The sequence below is a fragment of the Haplochromis burtoni genome, unplaced genomic scaffold, assembly GCF_018398535.1.
Source record: "Haplochromis burtoni strain Fernald_Lab_line unplaced genomic scaffold, NCSU_Asbu1 Contig_470, whole genome shotgun sequence".
NCBI classification, from domain to species: domain Eukaryota; kingdom Metazoa; phylum Chordata; class Actinopteri; order Cichliformes; family Cichlidae; genus Haplochromis; species Haplochromis burtoni.
In genome coordinates this window covers 359,611-383,471 of record NW_024582831.1, presented here as the reverse complement: position 1 = coordinate 383,471, position 23,861 = coordinate 359,611, and the positions used below count along the sequence as shown (strand labels likewise).

The window sequence follows — 23,861 nt, the reverse complement described above, 5'->3', positions numbered from 1 at the left end:
TGTGTGTCTGTGCGTGCGTGTGGGTTTGGTGTAATTGATTTCTGTGACGCTGCTTCGTTGCCTTTTATACCTTAGTAAACATTTCATAAACTTCACTCCGACTTCGTGACAAGTACTGTCGAAGGAACCTTTCTTCTTTTTTTGAATTTGTGGAGCAGGGTCCTCATAAATTAAGACAGCGTCTTAAATGAACCAGGCAAATAAACCATTTCATCAGGTCCAAAATATTTAAAGTTGCCTGCTCTGTTCACTGTTTCTCACAGAGGAGTCTCCGCTCGGACAAACCCTGCCGCCCGGGTTTCCTGCTCCGTTCCTGTTCGCTGACGGCCTGTCGTCAGTGGAGACCCTCCTCACCAACATACAGGTGTGATGCTGTTCTCACTGTCACTGTCGCTTTAACAGCCGCTGGGAAAAGGCAGCAGATGGACTCCAGGAGTACGAGGGACTTATTGCACTTTTTTAATGCTACTGCAAAGAACACTACAGCAATATTACATTAGGTCATATAATTCTTATGGTTGCATATGTTTGGAATGAGAAGCAAGACAGAATACGAGTGTGTGAATGAGAGGGAAGCAGGTGGAAAGGAGACGAGGTAGTGAGGGTGGATGAGTTTGAATACCCGGGGTCAACAAAGAGAGGTGACGAACAGAGTGGGTGACGAGGAGTGATCTGAGAGAGAAGGATGAAGAGGATGTAGATGGTGGTGCTGTTAAAAAGACAAGGTGGACACGATTAGAAATGAGGGACAGCTCAGGTTGAGTGGTTTGAAGACAAAGTTTGGACATGTGCAGAGGAGGGACAGTGGGTTAATGAGTTAAACAGTCACTTGAACATGATGTAACAGAGCTGATGCTTTTGTAATGAGCATGTGTATTAGCTAACCAAAGTAAGGAAACAAACACGTATGGTCACAGTCTGTAATCGTGACATTTCTCTCCTCAGCTCTCTGTTTCACTAAAGAAGTCCTTGAAAAAATTAAAAAACAGTAAAAATAATATAATTTGGCAGATGCACTTTAACTTATACAAAAGAAAAATTCATATATACAAATTGGGATTTAATTTCTTTTCTTTTTTTTCTAAGTACTCCTAATTTAAACACTGACAACACGGCAGGTCTCTGTCTCATCTGCACGTCCTGAACAGTGTTAGAGGTTATAAACTCCAATCTGTGCACTCAGGGCCTGCTGAAGGTGGCTGTGGAGAACGCCCGGGCGCAGGACAAACAGATCCAGGCGGAGAAGAGGGAGCTGAAGATGGAGCTCTACAGGGAACGGGAGATGAGAGAGAGTCTGGAACGACAGCTCACCTCTGAACTACAGAGCAGAGGTTAGAGGAGGAGGAGGAGGAGGGGGGCATTTGACAAGTTCTTTGAAGATGAGCCTCAAAAGCAATGTTAGAGCATAAAGGGGCCGTTAGAAAGAATGGAAATTTGCCAGTGAGTTACATGGTAGATACAAGACGAGCTATCTTCTTCCTCCAGCCTCCATCCAGAAGCGGCTGAAGAAGGAGAAGAAGGCCAAGAGGAAGCTGCAGGAGGCGCTGGAGTTCGAGTCGAAGAGGAGGGAGAGAGTGGAGGACGCTCTGAAACACTCGTCCTCGTCCTCCCCTTCTCCTGAGCCGCTGCACGCTGCCAACAACAACAACAACAAAAAGAACGGTTTGTTTTCTCGCCGCCTCCTACTTCTTCTTCTTTCGTCTTTTTAAATTCTTCCCTTTGTCGCTTTAGCTCAAACTGCCTGCGTTTAAAACTGCTTAAATGTTTGCCTGTTAGATGAATGATTTCCCCCCTTCAGCCTCTTGTTTACCCTAACAAGCAGCTTTAAAAGCAGAGTTACAGGCTGCTGCTGTTTTTCTGTCGTCCTTCCATAAAATTCGGAATAATCACCAGCAGCAGTAAATGTGCAGTTAATCTGTCTGCGTGGCACCGCTGCAGAAAAACAACGCCAGCACAGTTTGCAGCACTACGTCTCGTAGAAGCAGCTCCACGTTTGCTTCAGGTTCGTGCTCCTGTGCAGGCCGATGGCAGTGACTATGCCTGTTTATCATTAATAAGGAGAAAAGAAGCATAGCAACGCCCACCGATGTAATTCTCACGAAGAAACAAGAAAAAAAAACTGTCTGGGGCTGGACCCTCTGTGGATCCGGTTTGTCTTTCACCTGCACGCAGTTACAAGGTGCTGTTTGTTCTTTATTGGCCGACCCACTGAGACTCTGTCTTGTCTTTGTGTTACAAACCAGACGCTGCTGTAGCCGAGGACAAACCTGAAGTTAATGGGAACCAGCAAGACAACGGCGCTGTACAAGGTATCCACACGCACACACAAGCGCGTGCTCATTCAGACACAGTCACGCCGATACACACACGCGCAAACAACATGACGCAAAGTGCCATACGTTAACAGATACACACATGGCAGGCACATGTGTGTGTTGGGGCCCATTTGAGATCAGTGGAGATGTTAAGCAGGCGCAGTGGCCTCCCTTTGATGTGCACCTCAACAGACACGCATGTGACGACGACTGTAAATATTTCACAGAGCTTACGTTTAAGTGTGTGACAGCTGCGTGTCACGGGGCTTTAAGCTCTCCGTGCTGGAATTCCAGCGTGTCTTAGATTTGACAGTAAATAATATTCATGGGAACTAATCCTGCTTTTTCTTTTAGCTGTCCTGTAGAAACACATTTTTCTATAAAAAGACTAAAAGGACATGTCATTGAGATACCAACAACAAGAAGAACAGAGTGACTGAGCTACTTGGCAAAGGCGACTTTGTATCAAGGCTACTTGTTTGGTTTTTGGGCCAGTTTGAAAGTTCTTATTGGCCCGTTATTCTGCATAAACACTGTTGGGAAACCAACTGAGCAACAAACACTGAAAATTATACTTGCCAGCCACTTCTACTAGCAGGCTGGAGCTCCTTGTACCTTCAGAACTGCCTTCATTCTTCATGGCGCACATTTGACAAGGTTCTGGAAACATTCCTCAGAGATTTTGGTCCATTGACATGACAGCATCACACAGCTGCTGCAGCCATGATGTGAATCTCCCACTCCATTTAAAAACTTCTTCACCTTAACTTTATTTTGAAGTTCTAAAGCCTACCCTGACCTTAATGGCTGAGAACTTGCAGGCTTTCAGCAGGTCATCTTGACTATGTCTGCATACCTGGTATGCGATTGGCTGATTAGAGTTCTGCATTAGCAAGCAACTGACCAGGTGTATCCAGAGCCATTAAATGGAAGAGTTACGTCATCTCCGTTCATTCCAGCGGAGTTTTGTTTTTGCTTTTTTACAGCAATGGCAGATCCTGGAGCCTTTCAGTAGTTCTGAAAGTTATCAAAATATGCTAGGTGCGCGATAAAGATTTAATAGCACAGAGGTTTCATATGCAGTGTTTCAACTGCCTTCTATGCACCCGTACATGACCCATGTGACAACCCTGAATTCTGAACTCCAGCTGACACAACTCTGACTTACTTAAGGGCTCTGGGTGTACCTGACAAAGTAGCTGGTGAGTTTTTGTCTGGACCAGTTTAAGGTTTTTAAGAAATGTATAAAGTTTTAGAAAAAGATAAACAATATTTTTGGATTATTTTAAAATCAAACTAAAGGTTGAACAATTAAGAAAATAGGGACATGCTTATTAAAAAGCCTGTCATAGCAGAAGGTAGCTTCTGGCTGGGCCTGGTTGCTCCACATGGCTCTTCCTGTCATTGGGGACTTCTTTCTCCCCACCATCACAAAGAGCTTACTCAGGGAGGTGGGGTAAATACAGAAAGTAAGAGGAAAGAGAGCAACAACATTAGAAACATCCTTGACGATCTTTTGGAAATTGTTTCAATTTTCAAAGACAAAGGATATTATTTAACAAAGATTTTGCAAAGTGAAGCAAAGAGGAAGATCAATCTTTAAGTTAAAATTTGCATTTATTTGAGTTTACATTTCTTCAAAAGTAGTGAGCTGTTCAGTGGAAGACATTTTAATAGAGTGCAGACTTTCTTAAAAGCGTAGTCATTTAGAAAATTCTTTGTTATTACTCACAGCAAACACATTTTAAAAGGATTGTAGTAAAGTTAATCAGCATATTTTGAGAGTTGCAGAGACTAAACATATGCCGAGTTATTTTTAGATGCCAGCAGCACTTGGTTAAAGAAAAGATCCAAGTCTAGTTTAAAGACAAATTCCAGAGTGAGTTTATTTATATTTCACTAAAACCACAGTCGTGTCTAACTCAAGCAAAACTGATTTCGTGACCTGCGTTTAACCTCCAGCCTGGGCTCAAATGAGAGAGTCGCAAGCTCTGCGCTCCTCCTGACAACTTCAGTTCAAGATGCCTGAAAGTGAGACGACAGTTTAGTCAAATAGAAGGTTAAAGTGGGATTTGGCAGTTTAGGAAAAAGTCACATGCCTGTTTTCTGACCAGTGCTACTGCTGTCGCTGTGGGGGTTACTAGACTTTGTGGATTTAGCCAGCTCCGTTCTGTGTTGTATGGTGGGAAAGCTTGTTTGCACCACTGTAAGAAAAAAATTACCCATCCACAAGTCAGAATTTCAGGTTATTATCTCAAAGTTTTAACTTTCTCATTCTAAATTTTGAGATAATAACCTAAATTTTCAGCTTATCTATGCAAACAAGAAACAAGCTTCCATAACTGTCATACTGTCACTGGACTGTCGTAGTTTCATGGCTGCTTTCCGGCTTAAAATGAATAAGCAAATGCCATCATGATCTAACCTAACCAACCTCAAATTTTACTACAAGTACTTATTAAAAATTATTACTCTCAACGAACCTTTAAATAACAAAAAATTGTTCATTTAAAAGATATTTTTCAATGTAAAAGAGCCAAAATGGAACTTTAACAACACATTATATAGCCTGTCTGATTAATGTAACTCATAAATAAATGGCAATACTCGTGTGGGATTTAAATTTCTTCCACTTTGTTATTTTAAGTTGATGAGCAGACTTTATCCTTAAAAGCACCATGACATCCTCTGCTGCCCTGTACTTCTGGCAGCTCTCTCCATCTTTAAAAGTAAAGTTTACATCCAGTAATGTTGTAAACTCTCTGTAAATACAGCTACAGTGCCGCTGTGTAGCAGAACAGATGGACACGCATTTGTTTGGTGATGTTTGTTGAGTAGATTAGATTTTTTTCCCATTGAATTAAGGCCTCTGCACATCAGGCGCATAACAATTAGGCAAGCTAAAAATGTTTTAGACTCACCTGTTAATCACACGAACCACGTGATGTCACCGGACAAATTCAGAATAAACAGATATGGCCAATCAGACCACTGCATTAGGCAACAGTTGTGCTTGTAGCTCAAAACGTGCAACAGTACTGATTATACCGCTCAAATCGCTCTCTGCCTCCTGAAATGTGGTCCCAACTCTGAGCTCAAAGTGCTCCACTGACATCCTGAAATATGTACGAAAGCTTCAACTGCTGGATCAAGCCATCACATTCTCCCTGCTGCTGCCTTCTCCTGAGAACTGGATGAACCCAGAATCTCAGTTTCTTAATTTTCTTGTCGAGAACCATCAGGACCATCTCATTAATGCTTGATGTCGATTTCATTTTTTTATTTGTGTGCATTTCTGATGATGAATTTTTAACAAAAACTGACACTTCGGATCCGAAAAGTTCAGAATTTAATGTTCTTGTTTTTTTCACAATTCGCTTGGTGTGTAACAGCCGTTGACGCTGAGGTGGTGGTGGTAAGACATGCAAGCAGCCACACCCAAAATGTAAAGAAAAATACATAGTACCACCACCTCCACAAAGTCCACCTTCTTGGACTGATGGTGCTCCTGAGTGTCGCTCACTAACGCTGCAAAGCAGAATAAGTACCACCACCATCTCCAGCTGTGGTCCAGGATGAGAGACTATAACGGCGACCTGATCAGATGACCTTAAGGAAAAACACAAGACAGGAAGGCCTGGAGCTAGGTTGTTAAGTCTAGGCTCTTTCAAAATAAGAGCATGGCTACTGTTGGGATTAAATAGGCGATAGTAAATTGGTGATATCTTTGGCACACACAGATGAAAATGGATAAAACGAGTGCCGACTGTTAAAAGGACATGTGTTGGTTGCGGGGTGGGACTGTGGGGTGACATTAGTTTCTGATTTGTTGAGCATCTTCGTAGCCTCGGGTGGAAAGAACGGCAGGCTGTAGCACATGAAAAATGAACTTGCTTTACTTTATTATTTATGAAACTGCCAAACAGACTTATTTACTTATTAATCAAAGGTGCACCTCTGCGGATGGGTCCGGCCCACTTTAACCTCCGGCCGCAGATGAACATAACCTGAAGGAAGCGGCGCTGGAGTCTGACTGTTTTCAGGTGGAGGAGGTTGAAAAGTTGAGCTGAAGTGGAGGAAAGGTCCAAGTCCTAGTTATTGGTTTGGAAGTGCATTATGCCAATGAGGGTCCTCACAAGTACAGCGCCGGTGTGTGCGTCTGTGTTAGTATGCATGTGTTGTCCTCTTTCCACCAGCTGTGCTCAGTCCTCCCTGACATTGAAAACCTTCACTTGAAACTCTGCGTGTGTATAAATGAATATCTACAGGCGCACACCGTGTGTGTGTGTGTGTGTGCTCTGTACCTGTAGTTGTGCATTTCTGTGTGTGTTTGATCCACACTCTTGTGAGACAGGGAACTCTAATTAGCTCTCACTCCTCTTTAGACCCCTTTTAGATCCCCTCTCTTCTGCAAGCCAAGCACTCCGACAAACACACACACACACACACACACACACAGACCCACCTGATTTCATTAATGTTGATTGGCCCAGTAGGACCCCTTTGCACACACACACATAGACAAATACACACTCATCCCTCCTGCCATAAAAGCATTTTGCACCTATGGTGGTTTACTTACACACAAACACACACACACCTCTCCCCTGCCTCTCTCACCTTCCACACTCTTAATTAACGAGTGAGGAAGAAAAGTGCTGAATACAAAGAAAGACATCGCATTACAATCAAAAAGAGAGAGAACGAAGGGAGGGAAAAACGATAAGCAAGGGAGGGAAAGCGAGAGAGGGTTAAAAAGAAAGGAAGTGAGATCCGTTTCATTTGGTTGTTAAAAGCTGACCAGGCTAATTGGCCATGTAAAAAAAAAAAACGAATTGAGGGAAATTAAGACAGAGAAAAGGAAGTTAGAAAGGGGGAGAGGGCGAAGAAAGTGGAGAAGATTTAGAGGTTGTGGGGTGGGAGGCTCTGAAGGAGGAAGTTAAATGATTGAGATGGGGAAAGGGGAAAACTGAAGGAATATAGAAAAGAAACATGGTCAAAAGTAGGAAGAGACATGGGAGAGAAATGGAGATTTGGGAAAAAGAGAGATGCAAAAAGGGAAGGATTTGATAGGGAAAAGGGGTGTGGAGTGAAAACAAACAAGAGAAGGGACAAATAAGATGGAGGATGGAGAAAAAGGAGAAAGGTTTGACTGAGATGGAGAAAGAGAAGAGGAAAATGATGTCAGAATGAATGAAAAGAAAGGATAGGGAAAGGTAAGAAGAAAAGGAAGAGGATGATGAGTTAAAGGCAGTAAAATGAAGCAGGGAGAAAAGGTTGATGGAGCGAGGGGAAGAAAGCAAAGGAAGACAGGATAAGAGTAAATGTATGGAAAAAGAAGAGGGAAAAATCAAAGGATACCAGATGTTAGGTGGAAAGAGCAGGATGAGAGGGTGTCCGTGCGTATATGGACATCGTTTTTATATGGAGTCCCAGACACGTGAAGGGGGAGCAGAGGAAGGGTTAGAGAAGAAATGAAACAGTGAGGATTAAAAAAGATGAACAAACCGGAGAGGAAAAGTGGGGTGCAGTAGAGGAAGAGGTGGGAAAGGAGGGCAGCAGGAGGAGGAGGAGGAGTGGAGAAGGTGGAAGACTAAGCAGGTTCCTTGGGACGGAGTTGAAAAATGTGACCTTGTTCCGAGACCTGGTGACATTTTCTCCACCCTGCTGATAGACTTTTAACAAGGCAGGTCAGCGTCATTTTTAACTACGACAGCAAACACACACACACACGTGCACGTGGGCTGGAGGTGTATTTTATAGTGACAGATATAGGTGAGAGGGAAGTGTACCGAAGCAGTTACAAAAAGGCAAGACTCAGACTCACAAAGACTCAGCGACTTCATGTTTTGTTATTTATTTTATTTTAGCAGATAATAATTTGAAGAAAAGAAATCAGTAATAAAACATCAGAGAAGAAAAAGGAAAAACGAGTGCTAAAAAGCGAGTTATTCTTAGTCTGTAAATGAATGTTTGGAGCAGAAACAGCCAGTAATTCACAGCTTCCTGGTTTTCTTTTGTCTTCTTTGACACTGAACTGAATATTTGGGCGTTTCGTGAACAAAACAAGTGATTTGTTGATTTGAGCTTTGGGAAAAATGCGATGGACACATTTGGTGCTATTTTGTAAGAATGATTAAGTACTAGACAATTCATTAAGGGCTTCAAGTAACAATTACTTTTATTACAGATGTATTTTTGTTGTTTATTTGTTTTTTCTTTCCTCAAGGAAAATATTGGAAAGCATTTTTGCTCAGCATGTTGTGTTGGCCTAAGGTTTCATTTGGTTCCACCCAACAGTCTAAAACTCAAAATACATACACACAGTGTTGCAACAACATACTGTAATATTGATGTTTTAAAATGTTTGCATATTATCAGATTATCAATAAAAGTTTGGCGGTTTGCTTTCTTCTGTGGATGCTCATCCACATGCTACAGCTGTGTTGACTGCACTTTGGAGGATTCTTTACTTGAAGAATTTCTGGCCTTCCACCAAAAGAAAAGTACCAAGACTGTGAGGAAGAGAGTCGATTTAAATTAAAGGTTAAATTTAATCCATACATATGTCTTTATGAATTATGGACCAAAAACTGCATCTATAGATTTATGCTCAGGGACACACAATGTAGGCCTTTATTTAAATATAGCAAGGTGTCGCAACTTGTCATTAAGGGTACAGGGAGGATCATCATGTGGCATTAAATACACATTTTATACTTTATGGGGGAAAGACTTAAGCTGTGTTAATTTTATTAATAATAACTAAATGTAAATTTGATCATCAGACAATGAGCTTGAGGGTCTGTGCGGACGTCCTAACTGTTTTTTCGTGACTCCGCAAACTGAGACCTGTGCCGTGGACTTCAAAGTAGTCGTAGTGCCTGGCCGTTGGGTCTCCAACTCCATGTCCACAATGTAGTATAATTTGACCCACAAATATCCCTGGAACATGGACTGATTTTCCTGACCGTGGGCCTCTTGTGCTCTTCCTAAACACACACACAGTTCAGTCAAACAGTAATACATCACGTATTACTTTGAACTTACATTTGCTATTGTGAATGTATATACTCTTACATTATTTACATTCTTAAGTGGTCTGTAATCTAAACAAATGAACAGTGAGTAAAGTGCTACCTAAGGTCTCAGTCACGCAGGCCTAGAGACTGGTTGGCAACCCCCTGACAACCTCTGAGGATGTTGGCATTTGCTGAGTGTTGATAGATAAAATCGGTCACCAAGGGAGTGCTTACCAAAAGTCTCCTTAAGATTGCTTTGGTTGGAATCAGATTGTCGCTTCGATAGATCACGTCTGCAAACACTCGCTGAGTGGGAGCAAAACTGGGAAAAATGGGTAATAGAATGGAGACTGTTGCATCGGATAACGCACAACTTTTAGTTTGAAGCCAAAGGCAATCACAAAGAGGTTGTGCAACACAGTTTACTTCTTTGCAACCAATTTCATATAGTGACTACCAGCAACCTCCAAGAATACACATTTTAGGGTAGTTGTCAGTTGGGTGTGTGTGTGTGTGACCAAAAGATCAAGTAGTGTTTCAGGAATGTCCTACTGGGCGGAGGCCCCGTGGTAGACCTGTTTCTCAGCTGGTGCAGAGATGCTCGTGTGTTTCCCCACATGAGCAGGAGAAGGTGGCTGGGGCGAGTGTGGTCTGGGCTTGTTCTGGACCCAGACCCAGATAAGTGTCAGAAACTGGATGGATGTACAGTATGAATGGATGGACATCGAATTTACCAAACACTTTTATACTTTCAAAAAAGACCTTTACTTCAATGATACCGTACATAAAAAGCAAATGCCTGCTTTTGCCCTTGTGGGCTACAAATGCAAGGCGAATCCGGGCTCGTTTGGGATGAATTCGGCTGCGGGGCCAATAATTTTGCACTTCCTTATGCAGAATCTTTACACATAAGTTCAATATTCAGGCAAAATCTCAAATTACGCTCTGGGTGCAGCTGCTCAAACGTGAGGCTCTGCTGCTTTGTCTGTTTTATGTCTTTTGGACCGCAAGATGCACAAAAAAAGACATTAATACAGATTTCCTGGAACTGTGGGAGCCTGGAATTGACATTTTCAAAATTTCCACCAAAGAAAGAATAAATAACAGGTCAAAAATAAAACAGATTAGTTCCAGTGGACAGTGGAAAAATGAGCGCAGCCATACAGGGAGTGCAGAATTATTAGGCAAATGAGTATTTTGTCCACATCATCCTCTTCATGCATGTTGTCTTACTCCAAGCTGTATAGGCTCGAAAGCCTACTACCAATTAAGCATATTAGGTGATGTGCATCTCTGTAATGAGAAGGGGTGTGGTCTAATGACATCAACACCCTATATCAGGTGTGCATAATTATTAGGCAACGTCCTTTCCTTTGGCAAAATGGGTCAAAAGAAGGACTTGACAGGCTCAGAAAAGTCAAAAATAGTGAGATATCTTGCAGAGGGATGCAGCAGTCTCAAAATTGCAAAGCTTCTGAAGCGTGATCATCGAACAATCAAGCGTTTCATTCAAAATAGTCAACAGGGTCGCAAGAAGCGTGTGGAAAAACCAAGGCGCAAAATAACTGCCCATGAACTGAGAAAAGTCAAGCGTGCAGCTGCCAAGATGCCACTTGCCACCAGTTTGGCCATATTTCAGAGCTGCAACATCACTGGAGTGCCCAAAAGCACAAGGTGTGCAATACTCAGAGACATGGCCAAGGTAAGAAAGGCTGAAAGACGACCACCACTGAACAAGACACACAAGCTGAAACGTCAAGACTGGGCCAAGAAATATCTCAAGACTGGTTTTTCTAAGGTTTTATGGACTGATGAAATGAGAGTGAGTCTTGATGGGCCAGATGGATGGGCCCGTGGCTGGATTGGTAAAGGGCAGAGAGCTCCAGTCCGACTCAGACGCCAGCAAGGTGGAGGTGGAGTACTGGTTTGGGCTGGTATCATCAAAGATGAGCTTGTGGGGCCTTTTCGGGTTGAGGATGGAGTCAAGCTCAACTCCCAGTCCTACTGCCAGTTTCTGGAAGACACCTTCTTCAAGCAGTGGTACAGGAAGAAGTCTGCATCCTTCAAGAAAAACATGATTTTCATGCAGGACAATGCTCCATCACACGCGTCCAAGTACTCCACAGCGTGGCTGGCAAGAAAGAAGAAAAACTAATGACATGGCCTCCTTGTTCACCTGATCTGAACCCCATTGAGAACCTGTGGTCCATCATCAAATGTGAGATTTACAAGGAGGGAAAACAGTACACCTCTCTGAACAGTGTCTGGGAGGCTGTGGTTGCTGCTGCACGCAATGTTGATGGTGAACAGATCAAAACACTGACAGAATCCATGGATGGCAGGCTTTTGAGTGTCCTTGCAAAGAAAGGTGGCTATATTGGTCGCTGATTTGTTTTTGTTTTGTTTTTGAATGTCAGAAATGTATATTTGTGAATGTGGAGATGTTATATTGGTTTCACTGGTAAAAATAAATAATTGAAATGGGTATATATTTGTTTTTTGTTAAGTTGCCTAATAATTATGCACAGTAATAGTCACCTGCACACACAGATATCCCCCTAAAATAGCTAAAACTAAAACAAACTAAAAACTACTTCCAAAAACATTCAGCTTTGATATTAATGAGTTTTTTGGGTTCATTGAGAACATGGTTGTTGTTCAATAATAAAATTATTCCTCAAAAATACAACTTGCCTAATAATTCTGCACTCCCTGTAGAAAAGCAAGCTGATGTGAAAGTTTTTGATATTTTAACTGGAAGAAGTTACAGGTTCGAGTTTTAAGGACAGCACTGTCGGAGGGGATCAGCGCGGCTCTCCACTCTTTAAGTTGCAGGACAATTTTTAAGCACCGGGCCAAACCTGCTGCCTAAAGGAGAAAAAGAAGGACAGGAGAGGACAGAGAGAAGAATGGGGCGGGATAAAAATAATATGAGAGTAACAGATAGAGGACAGGAGGGAGCAGAGGGGAGGTGAGGAGGAGGAGGGGATGCATGTAGAATAGAGGGATGAAAGAGGAGGAGAGGAGGGGGTTTGAGTGGATTGTGGAGTGATAAAAATAGGGAAGGGCAGGAGATGAGAGGGATGAAAAGGAGGGAAGGCAGGGAATATGAAGGAGGAAACGAGGGGCGAGCGCGAGATGAAAGAGAAAATTTAAGAAAGTTTCTTTTTTTTAAGTCCAACACAGAGACCATGGGTCTGTTTCATATCCAAATAACAAAGAATCATGAGCAGAGGACAAAACGAGAGGGCAGGAAGATGACTAAGAGCTTTAAAAAAGTAGTAAGATAGTAGAGGGCAGGAGAAAGAGAAGTGCAGGGTGGAAAGAGGAGGGAGGGCAGGTTTATGGTTGCTGTTATGCAGAAATGTAAACACTTTGCAACGTTCGCAGAAAACAATGACACCGCAGGGAGAGGAAGGTTTGCACACGTGTGTGTGTTCCTGTTGTATGCATGCGTGTGTTCGGGGTTTTAGTGTGCGCACGTGCTCCTGTGTGGGTGGGTGCAGCAACAGCACTACGGGGAGCGGAAGGAGAACGACGGAGGTGAAATGAGAGGGAGAGAAAAAAGAGAGGAGGGAGAGTCGACCCTGGCAAAATTGGAGAGACGAGATTTCTCTCGTAAACGGCATAAAGGGAGAACAAGTGAAGAAAAAATACTTCCTGCTTTAATGATCATAAAGAAAGGGTGAAGTTCCTGTGCAAACGTCTCATTAGACTTTAAACTCTGCATTTTTAATGCGCTTAAAGACACTTTAGCTCAATTTTAGTTGCTACAAGTGGAAATTTTAATTCATATGGCCAATTTTTGGAGGAAAATGTTTACTGAGTTAGCCTTCAGGGAGTATAAATATGACAGCGGAGGAAGGAAAGAAGCAGGGATAATGTGTCACCACCTTCTGGATTTCTGTTTTAGGTTAGTGCAGTCGTTCCCAAGCTTAATATTAGCCAATTTCTCAATCTGGAAATAAAAACAACAAAAACAAGTTTTTGGCCATACCAGCTCCCCATTTTTACCTGCTGATGATTTACATACTGAGGTTGATTCCCAGCTTTATTGTCAGCAGTTCTTAGCCTCTCCTCCCTTTAGTTAATTATAGTGTTCAGTCTTTGTTATTGTCATCACCCTGCTGGCATCACCAAGATTGTGAACACACTAACTCAAGAATGAGGATTTTCAAATTAATAGCATAGATGCATCTACTGAAAATCACAGAAGAGTTCAAACCTCATTGACCTTGAGTTCAAGTCAAGCTCAAGTTTTCTCAAAATCTTGTGAAAATGATGACTCGAGAACGATTTTTAAGCTGATACCATGGGTGCATCTACTAGAACCATGTTTGAACCATGATCATAGTGCATCATATACACACTGTACAGCTTACCTGTTGCTCAGTAAAGAATGTTCAGCTCCTTGAGCAGTTTTGCAGTAGCTGGACGGGGGGATTTGCAGTATATAAAATCACTCCATTGGCACATTTGGCGGTCAGACAAACTAGCTCAAGGTATTGCATTAAGAAGGTAAAAAAACATCATTACAATTTAAAACTGGCTAACCTTTTAGCATTCATCTGCTCTGTAGCAATGCATTTAGAGTTAGGAAATGGGTTACGTCCAAGTGACACAGACCCCTAAGTGATGCCATAACAGCCAAGAATCCTCACAGACTTCAGCAACTGGTGAACAAAAAAAATCGAAACTTTCATTCACGTGGGTCGTTGGTGTCAAGGGATACACATTTCCCCCCAATGACTGGTGGTTTCCAGGAGGTCACAGACTGGTCCCTAGGCCTGTGTAACAGTGGCCTTAGCTTCACATCTACCCCTTTATAAGGATTTTTTCCCCCATTTGGCAGACTTAAATGGAAATTTCATCGCAGAAGAACTCTAGTCAAGAAGAAGAACTCGTTATTTTCCAAAACAAGTTTTGGAAAATAACTTTGACCTTAAAGAGCAACTTATCTCCAACGTTATCCCTAAGTGTTTAGCCTGGTAGATGTTAAGGGGTTAATATTTTGCCAGTTGTGTGTGAAGCTGTTTTTTTTCTCATTAAATTATTCCATTAATGTCATTTTAAAGGTCTGGCAAACAAATTATTGTTCTACCATCTAAATGTATAACCTGGGCTTTTTGCAGTCTGCTGACCTAGGACTGAAACATTACTAAGGAGACAGACACAAGATGCACATAGATCTTCTTCTTTATGATCTGCATGTTTGGTTTTGCATAGGTTTTATGCCAGATCCCCTTTGTGATGCAGCCTTCCCCTTTTATCTGGGTTTGGGATCAGCACCATCACTGGCTTGTGGCTGGGTTACAAGATACAAATAGATAATGAAAATAATAAAAAAAAATAAAATAGTTGCCTAGTTTGATACAATCACTTCCATAACTTTATCAATGTTTTACCAAAGAAACAAGTTCTTCAGTTATTTTAAGGTAGTATCTAAATTTATTATCACTGGGATATAGGGATTGCTGGAATCACCAGTCAAATATGATGGAAGCTGAGAGTTTTCTGACTTTGTGCCAAAGGATCCCCCCCCCCCCCCCCCCACACACACACACACACACACTCAGTTTTATACTTTTACCAAGATATTTGCTGTTCTAGCATTTTCCCAAACATTTTGGTTGTGGCAGGCCTGGAGACTTTCCCAGCAGTCAAAGGACGACACATGGGCTACACCCTGGGCAGGTCGCCAGTCCATTGCACCCATGAATTCTAATAATTGTTGATTCAGGAATCTTTGAGTGCTATGCTAGCTGCATGTATGCTACCTTTTTTTTTTTTTTTCTTTTTTAAATGACATGTTTATGTTTTTGCCTAGAATCGCGGCCGTTTCTGAAGACTCCCATGATGTTCTAGAGGGAGACTCCGCCTCCAGAATCCCGGCCCTGCACAGAAGAACTCCACCAGCCCACTTCCACGGCAGCCTGGATCACCACAGATATGACCTCCCCAGGCGGGACTCTATCTTTGCTGCAGAGCGACCTTTTTTTGACGTTGCTATGATAAAAATGGGACTACTAAGAGACAAACTCCCTATCTGGACGTACTTTGGGGCCTGTCTCTCTACCTTCTCTTTCTCCTTCTTCTTCTTTTTAGACAAACTTCACTCCATTCATTCCTCTTTATCTGTCCTTGCAGCAGAACTTGTTCCTCATTTGTTTCCAAAACTGAAAACTGAAAGTCATTCCCAAGGATTTGAAAAAAAAAAGAAAAAAAAAAAAGAGGCAGCAAGATGTGACTGGGCTGGATGACGTCAACATACTCTCAAATTCGGACAGATGAGAATCAACATGGTTGGACATAATTTAGAAAAATCAGTTAAAAGAAAAAATTCCAAGGCTGTTGATGATTTGCAGGAGCTAAAAAGTTTCAACTCTCACTAAGTGTGTCGCTGGACAAGAGAAACAAAAAACACACAAATAAATAAATAAATGAATAAAAGGGAGGCATGTATAAAATATCAGGAAGGAACAAACTGAAGATGAAAAGAGGAAAACAACTTGGGAGGCTATTTCTGTCTTGTGTTTCATTAATTTTTATTTTCCGTACGGGGACTGAAAAGAATGCATGGGAAAACTTTTGTGTTGTTGTTTGGCTTATTTTAACCTCCATACACTCCTTAACTTGAACTCTCCCTTTTCTTCCCCCTCTTATGAACTCCCCACCACCTCTTCATTTCATTTCTACCTCTTATTTTTTTTAAATCCTTTTTATTAAACCCCTCCCATCCTTCTGTATATTCCCACTGCCCAATTCCTCTCTTTCATACTTGTTTTTTTCCCCTCTACCTCTTCGACGTCTTCTCTCTCCCTCTCTCTGTAAAGGAGACATTACTCTGAAAATGTTGGATGCAGCTTTTCGATGTATGAAGTATTTTCTATCACCCTTAAAACAACCTATGGAATCAGTTTATGAAACAATGCAAGAGTTAAAAAAAAAACAAACAAAAAAAAAAACAAAAAAAACCCAAAATGCAAAAAAACAAAAACTGTTTTTTTATTGCAATGGAGTGATTTTTAGACACATACTATCCTAAAAGTATGTCGAATTCTCTTCCTCTACATTTGACCTTTTCACATTTTGATGCCCGTTCCTGTTACCAGGAAGTGTTAGTACAGTTTCTGTTGTTTGTCAAACTAAAGATGGGGAGTTTATTTTATTATTATTGTTGTTGTTATTATTATTATTTTTAACTGCCCTGAAAAAAAAAGGTTTATGAACTTTCTATAACTCATTCAGTTTTGCTCCTTTTCTGTTGGATTTGAGAACTTTTCAGTGATCAAACGTACCGCAGGTGAAGACGCTCTCCTGCAACATCAAACACCAGAAAGCGTTCACTTCCTGATTTTCTGACCTACTAAGAGTGCAGACTGTGTTGAAGTTTTGTTTATTCCACTGCGTGTTTTGTTTATTTGTTGAATTACTATTTGAAAAGTGTACGGGAGGAACGAGGGAGGGCTGGGCCAGGGTGGGTGGGCTTAAAGGGATATTAAGTGTAGATAGAAATGACATTCAGCGTTTTCTTGATTTTTGTTTTATTATGTTTTTCTCCTGATGATCTCTCAGTCTGTCACTGTTCTCTGGGTTTGAGCTGACTGCAAATATACAGTATTATAATGACTGCTGTCTCCTGGTGTTTTACATCATGAGTTCATGTACGTTGCTGACTTTATGTGAACGGCATCATAAGCTAATACGATTTAAACACTCTGCAGAGTTTTGAACCGTAAAGTCCTACAAACTGTGACACCACACTTTCTTGTATTGAGTTATCCTTGCGTTTACAGAATTTAATGCTCTATCACTATTTTTACGGACATGGGGAAAAAAAACTACGCAAAGCAATTGTGCTCAGTGTATTTCTGGTGGCTTGAGTATTTTTAAATTGGATGTAATGAACGAACAGCAAGGCATTGCGTCAAGCATGTCTGATTACTAGGAGTTAAATTCAGATGAAAACAATTACGATTTCATCCTAGGCACCCATGGAGAAAATAGTGGGTGAGGTCACAACGGCTGTGTGGGTCATTATTATGCACTCCAGGACAGAGGTGAGTAATTAATTTTCCCATGAGGGCGCACATGAGAAACTGGGCCGCACTAGTAAGCTCAACTAAATTCTACTTAATATTAATTTGACCTCCTTATGTTGTTTGTGCGGCCCTCCACAACAGTCCACATGGGACTGTTGTGGAGGGCCGCACCATGTTTCTAATGTAGGCCCTTGAGAAAATGAACTCTGTCCTAGAGTGTGGATAAATCATGTAGATAGCTACACACCTCATACAATGTTTTCTTTGAAGCTTCAGTCGCAGTTTTTTAGCAAGGTTAGTTTTTTTTAGACAAGAAGAAGTTCCAGTAGTTGAACAGTGTAACAGACTGATATAATACCATTTTACTCACCAAAATTAAGTTGAGAAACTTTCTAAGCTTTGTTTTATAATTAAAAGTGAATGTCTGAGGACAAGGAGAGAGAAAGAGTTGAGCCAGAAATGCCCAACGACAGATACAATTCTTGATTACAGATTTGATCATTATGATCCAATTTTTTGCTTTTTGTATTCATTTTCACCACATCATTTTATCTTGTTATAAATCAAGCACACCCGGCCTTTTCAGAGGAGTATTTTTACACTCACTCACTGTTTACGTCAGCTTTAGCCCATTTGAAAATGAAGAAATCTTTGAAGGTTGCCTGTTTGGGTCTGTCTTGAATCTTTCCGTTTGTTTGTGTCACTGATGATTTCACACCACTGATGATGATACTCTGTTAGATTTGGGAAAAAAATCACCACAGATGGTATTAAAGTCAGACATAGGACATGAAGTTTCACTAACAAGTTAATTAACGTGTAATTAACAAGTTGTAATTTACATCTTGTTAATTACAAGTCCTCAGCCAGCGAGCACACCCTGAATAGTCCTCCTCAAATTTAAGCTAATCAAAATTTTAAAAATGGATTTAATTTTTTATTGAGATTCTGTGTTTATAGCTGTAGGGCAGTGGGCAATTTTTTTCCATAGACTTCTACAGGACAAGAAGTCTTTATGCATCCACAGCCATCACCCCCTGCTCACCATTAAAAAGAATGCAGGTGTGAACCATTTGTTTGTTTGTCAGTGGTGAAAATACAAGAGTTTCCACAAACCAAGCATGGTTATTGTTATTGCTATGGTGCTGCTTTGCCTCTTAATTAAAAGCCTCCAGACCATACTATGTGCTGCAGATCGTCAGGACTAACAGGAAGGGTTTTGCTCACGAGCAAATAGGTTACTGTTTCATTAGCATTTCATGTTTTGCCATGAGAACAGGCTGGCTTTGGTTTTCAGATGTCTGAGCGTCTCTCATCCGATCTGCTTCTGGGGTCACACGACTGAGGTGTTGGTTAGTTATGCTATGACTCTTTGCCTTGTGGCCTTCTCTTTACCATCTAAAACACCCACTGTTCTGGGCATCCACACATTATTCGATTTGAAGCCAGACGAGCAGAGACCATAGGACGTCAAAGACATTCTAAGAGCGATGACAGACATAATAACCACGGGCAACGCGAGGTGGGCAGGTTTTGAGTTAACCTTTTATCAACTTTTAAGTGAACGACTGACATGAATACCAATGACAGTGAAGGATAACATTGATTGACATGTTACAGGGTGGTAAATATAGATTGGCACTTAGGCAACTAGAAACCAGAATGTCCACTAGGGACCAACAAAGGGATAAATGACAAAGAAATCGCTTCCTGTGAGGACCATTACTCCTCCTCCTACTACTACTCCTTCCACCTCTTCTATTAATATGAAATTTGAACTTTAAATATAAAACAAAGAAATTTGTGTAAGATGAAACTCTTCAAACAGTTCAGTAAATCTGTGATTAATAATGATTAAGGTGTTTGCCATAAACATGCAAGGATAAAGCTCCTGGGTGACATCTGATTCCAGAGGACAGAAGAACAACTATCCGGGATAAGGAGGCATTTTCACACAAACACTCTGGTATTTCAGAAGATATTCACATACTCACACACAGATAACCACATAATACAAATACAGATTGGCACTTTGGTATTCTGGTAATGTATTTTGTGGCCATACACACACACACACAAGCGCAGAGAGCTGACAGTAAACACACACACGTCGTCTATGTTCCATTTAGACTGTATATTTACTCTGCATTACGGGGTTAATGAGGTGAAGCTTTCCCCTCTCTCACTCGCTCTCTCTTTAATGGATCTCTCTCGCTCTCTTCCTGTGCTTGTCTCTTATTCTCCTCTCATTCCTGCCTCTGTTTTCTTTCCTTCTCTGTTTTCCTTTTCTCTTTTACAATCATTCCCACTGTCACTCTTCTGACCTTTGCTTTCCATTTTTCTGCCCCTTCTGTCCTTTGTTTCATCTTCTGTCTCTTTCTCTCACCCTCCATCTCTCTCCGTTTACCAAATAGCTGATGTCACTTTTTCCATTTCCTCCTAATGGAGGCAGAAACACAGAGCGATGGACGGTGAGGAAAAACAGCCAGAGATGAAGAAGGATGGATGGAAAGCGAAGGAGTCAACAAGGAAGGATGAAAAGGTGACAGCCGGGGGAAACAGAGACTGAAGAACCTGGGAGTTGACGTGGGAGAAAATTAAGGAAGATTGAGAGAATGAGGGGAGGAAGCAGTAAAAGAAAGGCAGATGAAATGATGGACGGAGCGTGTAGGGAGGTGAAAAGATGATGGAAAACAAGACGATGGAGAGAGAGTGGTGGATTATGGGTAAGAAAAAGATAGTGGCCCATCATAAAAAGGTTAATTATTGATTTTCCTGAAGGAGAAATCAACCTGAAAACATCACTTATGCTCAGTCTAATGACTCAAGTCTTCTGTTTTATTCCAAACAGGCTAGTATAGCTCCAGCTGGCAGAAATGCTGTCAAAGTGCAAACTGTGTGGTGCATTTAAAAAAACCACATCATGGCTAAACTGTAAATACACACACTAAACACAATCAAGCATTTCTAACTGAAACCAAGTCTACAGGAACATTTTTGCAACTATTCTAACATATCTGAAATAAATTTCATCACATTGCATAAAAGCTACAGCAGAGTTTCATACAAAAAAAAAGTTACATAATTATTCTGTACATATGCAGCCCAGTCTTACAGAAAAAATAAAACGGTCACAAAATGAGTGCAAACAGTTTTCAGGTGCATTAGCAAGAAAGACAGAAGCACGAAAGTACGCCGAGTCTGAAATACAAAAGGGCGGGGTCACAGACGCAGATAGAGGAGCATGGCAGACATAGGAAGACCACGACAGACGGCGTGTTTCCATCAGATTTGATAAGATCTCCAACAGCATTGACTGAAATGCAGCACAAACCATGACACAGCCTCCACCGTGTTTCACTCATGGCTGTAGACACTCACGCTTGCACCTCTCCTGACCTCCTCTGGACATATTCATGATGATTTCAACCAAGAATTCCAAATTTGTATTAATAACTCTACCAGACCTGTTGTCACTGATCTTTAGGCCAGCTCTTGTGCAATCAGACCTCAGCCTTTTGTCCCTTCCACTGAGAGCATTTCTGATGAGGCTTCAGTGGTCAGTACACAGCAAATCCAGCATGTCCAAATTAACACTGTCTGATTTGATTTCAACACTATTAAAGTGTCTATATGGGTCCACACCAGAGAGTGTTAATTTAACTCTTTTTGGAGAGTTGGTACGTTAACTCTGATTTAGTGTTAAACACCAAATCTGTCTGGAGTTGATAATTTAACACTTGGTGTTAAGAGTTTATATATTAACTCTCAAAGAGTATTTTAGTTTAACTACGTAAGAGTTATCTTCTAATTCATTCTAAAAAGCGGGAATTTTACTGTTCTGAACTTCTAGAAATTTCTTTTGGAAATAAACATTTACTAAAAAGATGCAATGGTTTTTGAAAAACATTTATTCTGAACTGTGCACCACAATTTCAAAACATTTTCTGAAAGATGTAACAGTATACATGTTCTCACTTTCATTAGAATTTTGTTTATCAAAAGGTCTGACATGGTAAATGCAAATAACAGCATTCTCATCACTTATTTCTTCAATACAATATGCATGTCCTTCATTCATCCCTTTGTGGAACTTCAACGCACTTCTGCTCTCCCCCATATTCCATCTTCACAAGCATATCCTGTGCGGAGATCGAATAAAAATTAGTTGACACTAATTAATGGCACAAATAATCCAGTAAACAATTGCAGCACAGTAAAAAAAAAAAGGAATCCTCTTTGAGCCATTACTTGTGTAAAGTATTTTCCCAAAAGACAAGGACACAGGCAACAGGTAATACTGAACTAAATGTAAAACCTCAACCTTTTTCATTTTTACCTAAACCGTGTGCACAAAACTCTGGAGGGATCTATGCTAACGTAGAACCAGTCAGGACGCCTGCTACTGCTGTTTGCTCGTTTTTTTTTATGGGCGATCGTTTTCAGGCTTCAAGTAGCACCATTATACCAACATTTCACATTCTAGACATTGTTTTAGGTGTATTTGACCAAAGATTTGACTGAAAATTCACATGCAAGCTTTTTTTCAAGGCTGTGGTATTTGCCCGCAAACAATACCTTTCAGCTAGCTAAAACAGAATATTATGCTATCAGCGAGCAACATGGCTAATGCCTTTCACACAGCTTTGTCTCAACTCCAAAGAGCCACAGAAGTAAAAGCTCATAATAATAATTGAAACAATCTTTGAAAAAATGACTTACCAAGCATGGCAAACAACTCAAATATGTAGAGCAAAATGTTCTGAAACGGCTTCACTTCAGCTTCGATTGGAGCCGTGCTGGGGGCGGAGTCTGTGAATTTACTCTGTTGGTGTCATAGCCCTCTAGGAGTTCAGAGTTAAGAGGTCAAGAGTTAATGTTTCCATTGTAACACCTCCAGATTTGACAGAGAAACACTCATTTTTAACACTCGATTTTAACTACTATCATTTTACACCTCAGAGTTACATTAAAAGAATGTGACTCTGCTTAGAGTAAAATTAACTCTACTTTTGCAAGGAGACTATTAACACCAAAAAATTTAACACTTTTGAATTTGCTGTGTAGATGGATCCACTGAAGGTCCTGATGCATCTCTCAGGTCGTGTGTCAGCTCTTTGCTGGATTTCTTTCTCTCTGTCTTACAGACATGATGTTTAGATACCATGTATATGCTATAGATATTTTTCTTTTAGGCCTGTCACTTCCTCTTTCTCTTCTGTAAGTTTCCAGTTAACAGTTCTTTGGGAATCACTTTGTTGGTGCAAAAATACTATTTTATGTCTGTCAAACTGTGTTATTTTTGACCTTTTTCATAGATTCAAATACAGAAATGGGAACAAATTATCTGTTTTTTTGCCTAAAGATACAATATAAAATCAGTTCTTTGCCTGTGAGTTAGGTGACTTTTTTAATCTTGAATGAAAGCTTGAAAGTCTGCTTTAACAAACAAAAACACATCCCTCTTAAAATGATCACTTACAAGAACTTGGACTGAAAGGGAGTGAAAAAGCTGAAAGGAGCCTCGGGCCTTTTGCACAGTGCTGTATGTGTCTGTATACAGAAAACAATAAGTCAAATCCAGTACTAACAATAATGTTCGGGTTAATCAGTCCTGAATTATATGTTCCAGCCCACCTGAAAAATGTAAAAGGTAGAAGAAAATACATCAAAGGGAAATAAAGGGCGACTCAAATGATGGAGAGATGGAAGGAAAAGAGAGCGAACAGAGACATTCCCAGACAGAGCAGCCAGGCTGTTAAGACACACACACACACACACACAAACACACACACCTTGCTCCATCATTAGTCTTCATTAGGGCCTTTATGAGGAAAATTAGAAAGGGAGTTTCCTCCCAAACTGAACCCTGGGGTCCAACCTGCTTCTGTGTGTATGTGTGTGTGTGTGTGTGTGTAACTGTGGTTAATTTCTACATGAGGTTTAGCAGATGAAAGAGGAAACAAAACGGTAACTCAGTGTGTGTGTGTGTGTGGAAACTATGTACTAGATATTTGATACAAGCAGACACACACACACACGGATCTGAAAATGTAAATAAAATGATGTAAATCAAAAACTGTGTGAGGATTCCTAATTTTTTAAAAATATATTACTGAACTAAAAGCGAAGGAGCACATGGGGTATTACCGGCTAAGATAGGAACGAAAAGTCTAAGACCCGAAAACAGCAGACATGTCAAAAAATATTGTAAAATTGTGGTGTTAGCTGTGCTGTACCCACCTGCAGTATCTCACGGTGTGTGTCAAGGTCAGAGAGCTGTTTGGCGTAGGCCCTACAGTAGGTGGAGCTCTGGAGGCTTCACATACACCACTGCCAGTATGACCAGCGAGACAAGACAGACACTTATTTATTTATTTATTTATTTTTTGTTGACCATAATTAGAGAACCTAATAGGACAGATATCAGCAGAGCAACTGGAGACCAAATGTGTCATTGCAGTTGGGATCATTTTTTTCAT

At 40.9% G+C, this 23,861-nt stretch overlaps 1 protein-coding gene across 2 annotated transcripts in view; it reads left to right on the top strand.

The window, feature by feature from the left end:
- The window catches only part of LOC102304243 (dachshund homolog 2), a 51,603-nt gene extending 34,636 nt beyond the window's left edge, over positions 1–16,967 (top strand). The window contains exons 7-11 of one of the 2 annotated variants that reach the window (XM_014341255.2): positions 264–364; positions 1,184–1,331; positions 1,486–1,662; positions 2,244–2,309; positions 15,165–16,967. In XM_014341255.2, coding sequence (XP_014196741.2) covers positions 264–364; positions 1,184–1,331; positions 1,486–1,662; positions 2,244–2,309; positions 15,165–15,202 — 530 coding nt within the window. In that variant the 3' untranslated portion in view covers positions 15,203–16,967. Of the gene's footprint in view, positions 1–263; positions 365–1,183; positions 1,332–1,485; positions 1,663–2,243; positions 10,495–15,164 lie in introns of those variants that run through there. The other variant, XM_042213699.1, reaches the window with a different exon arrangement.
- Positions 16,968–23,861: the final 6,894 nt, after the last annotated feature.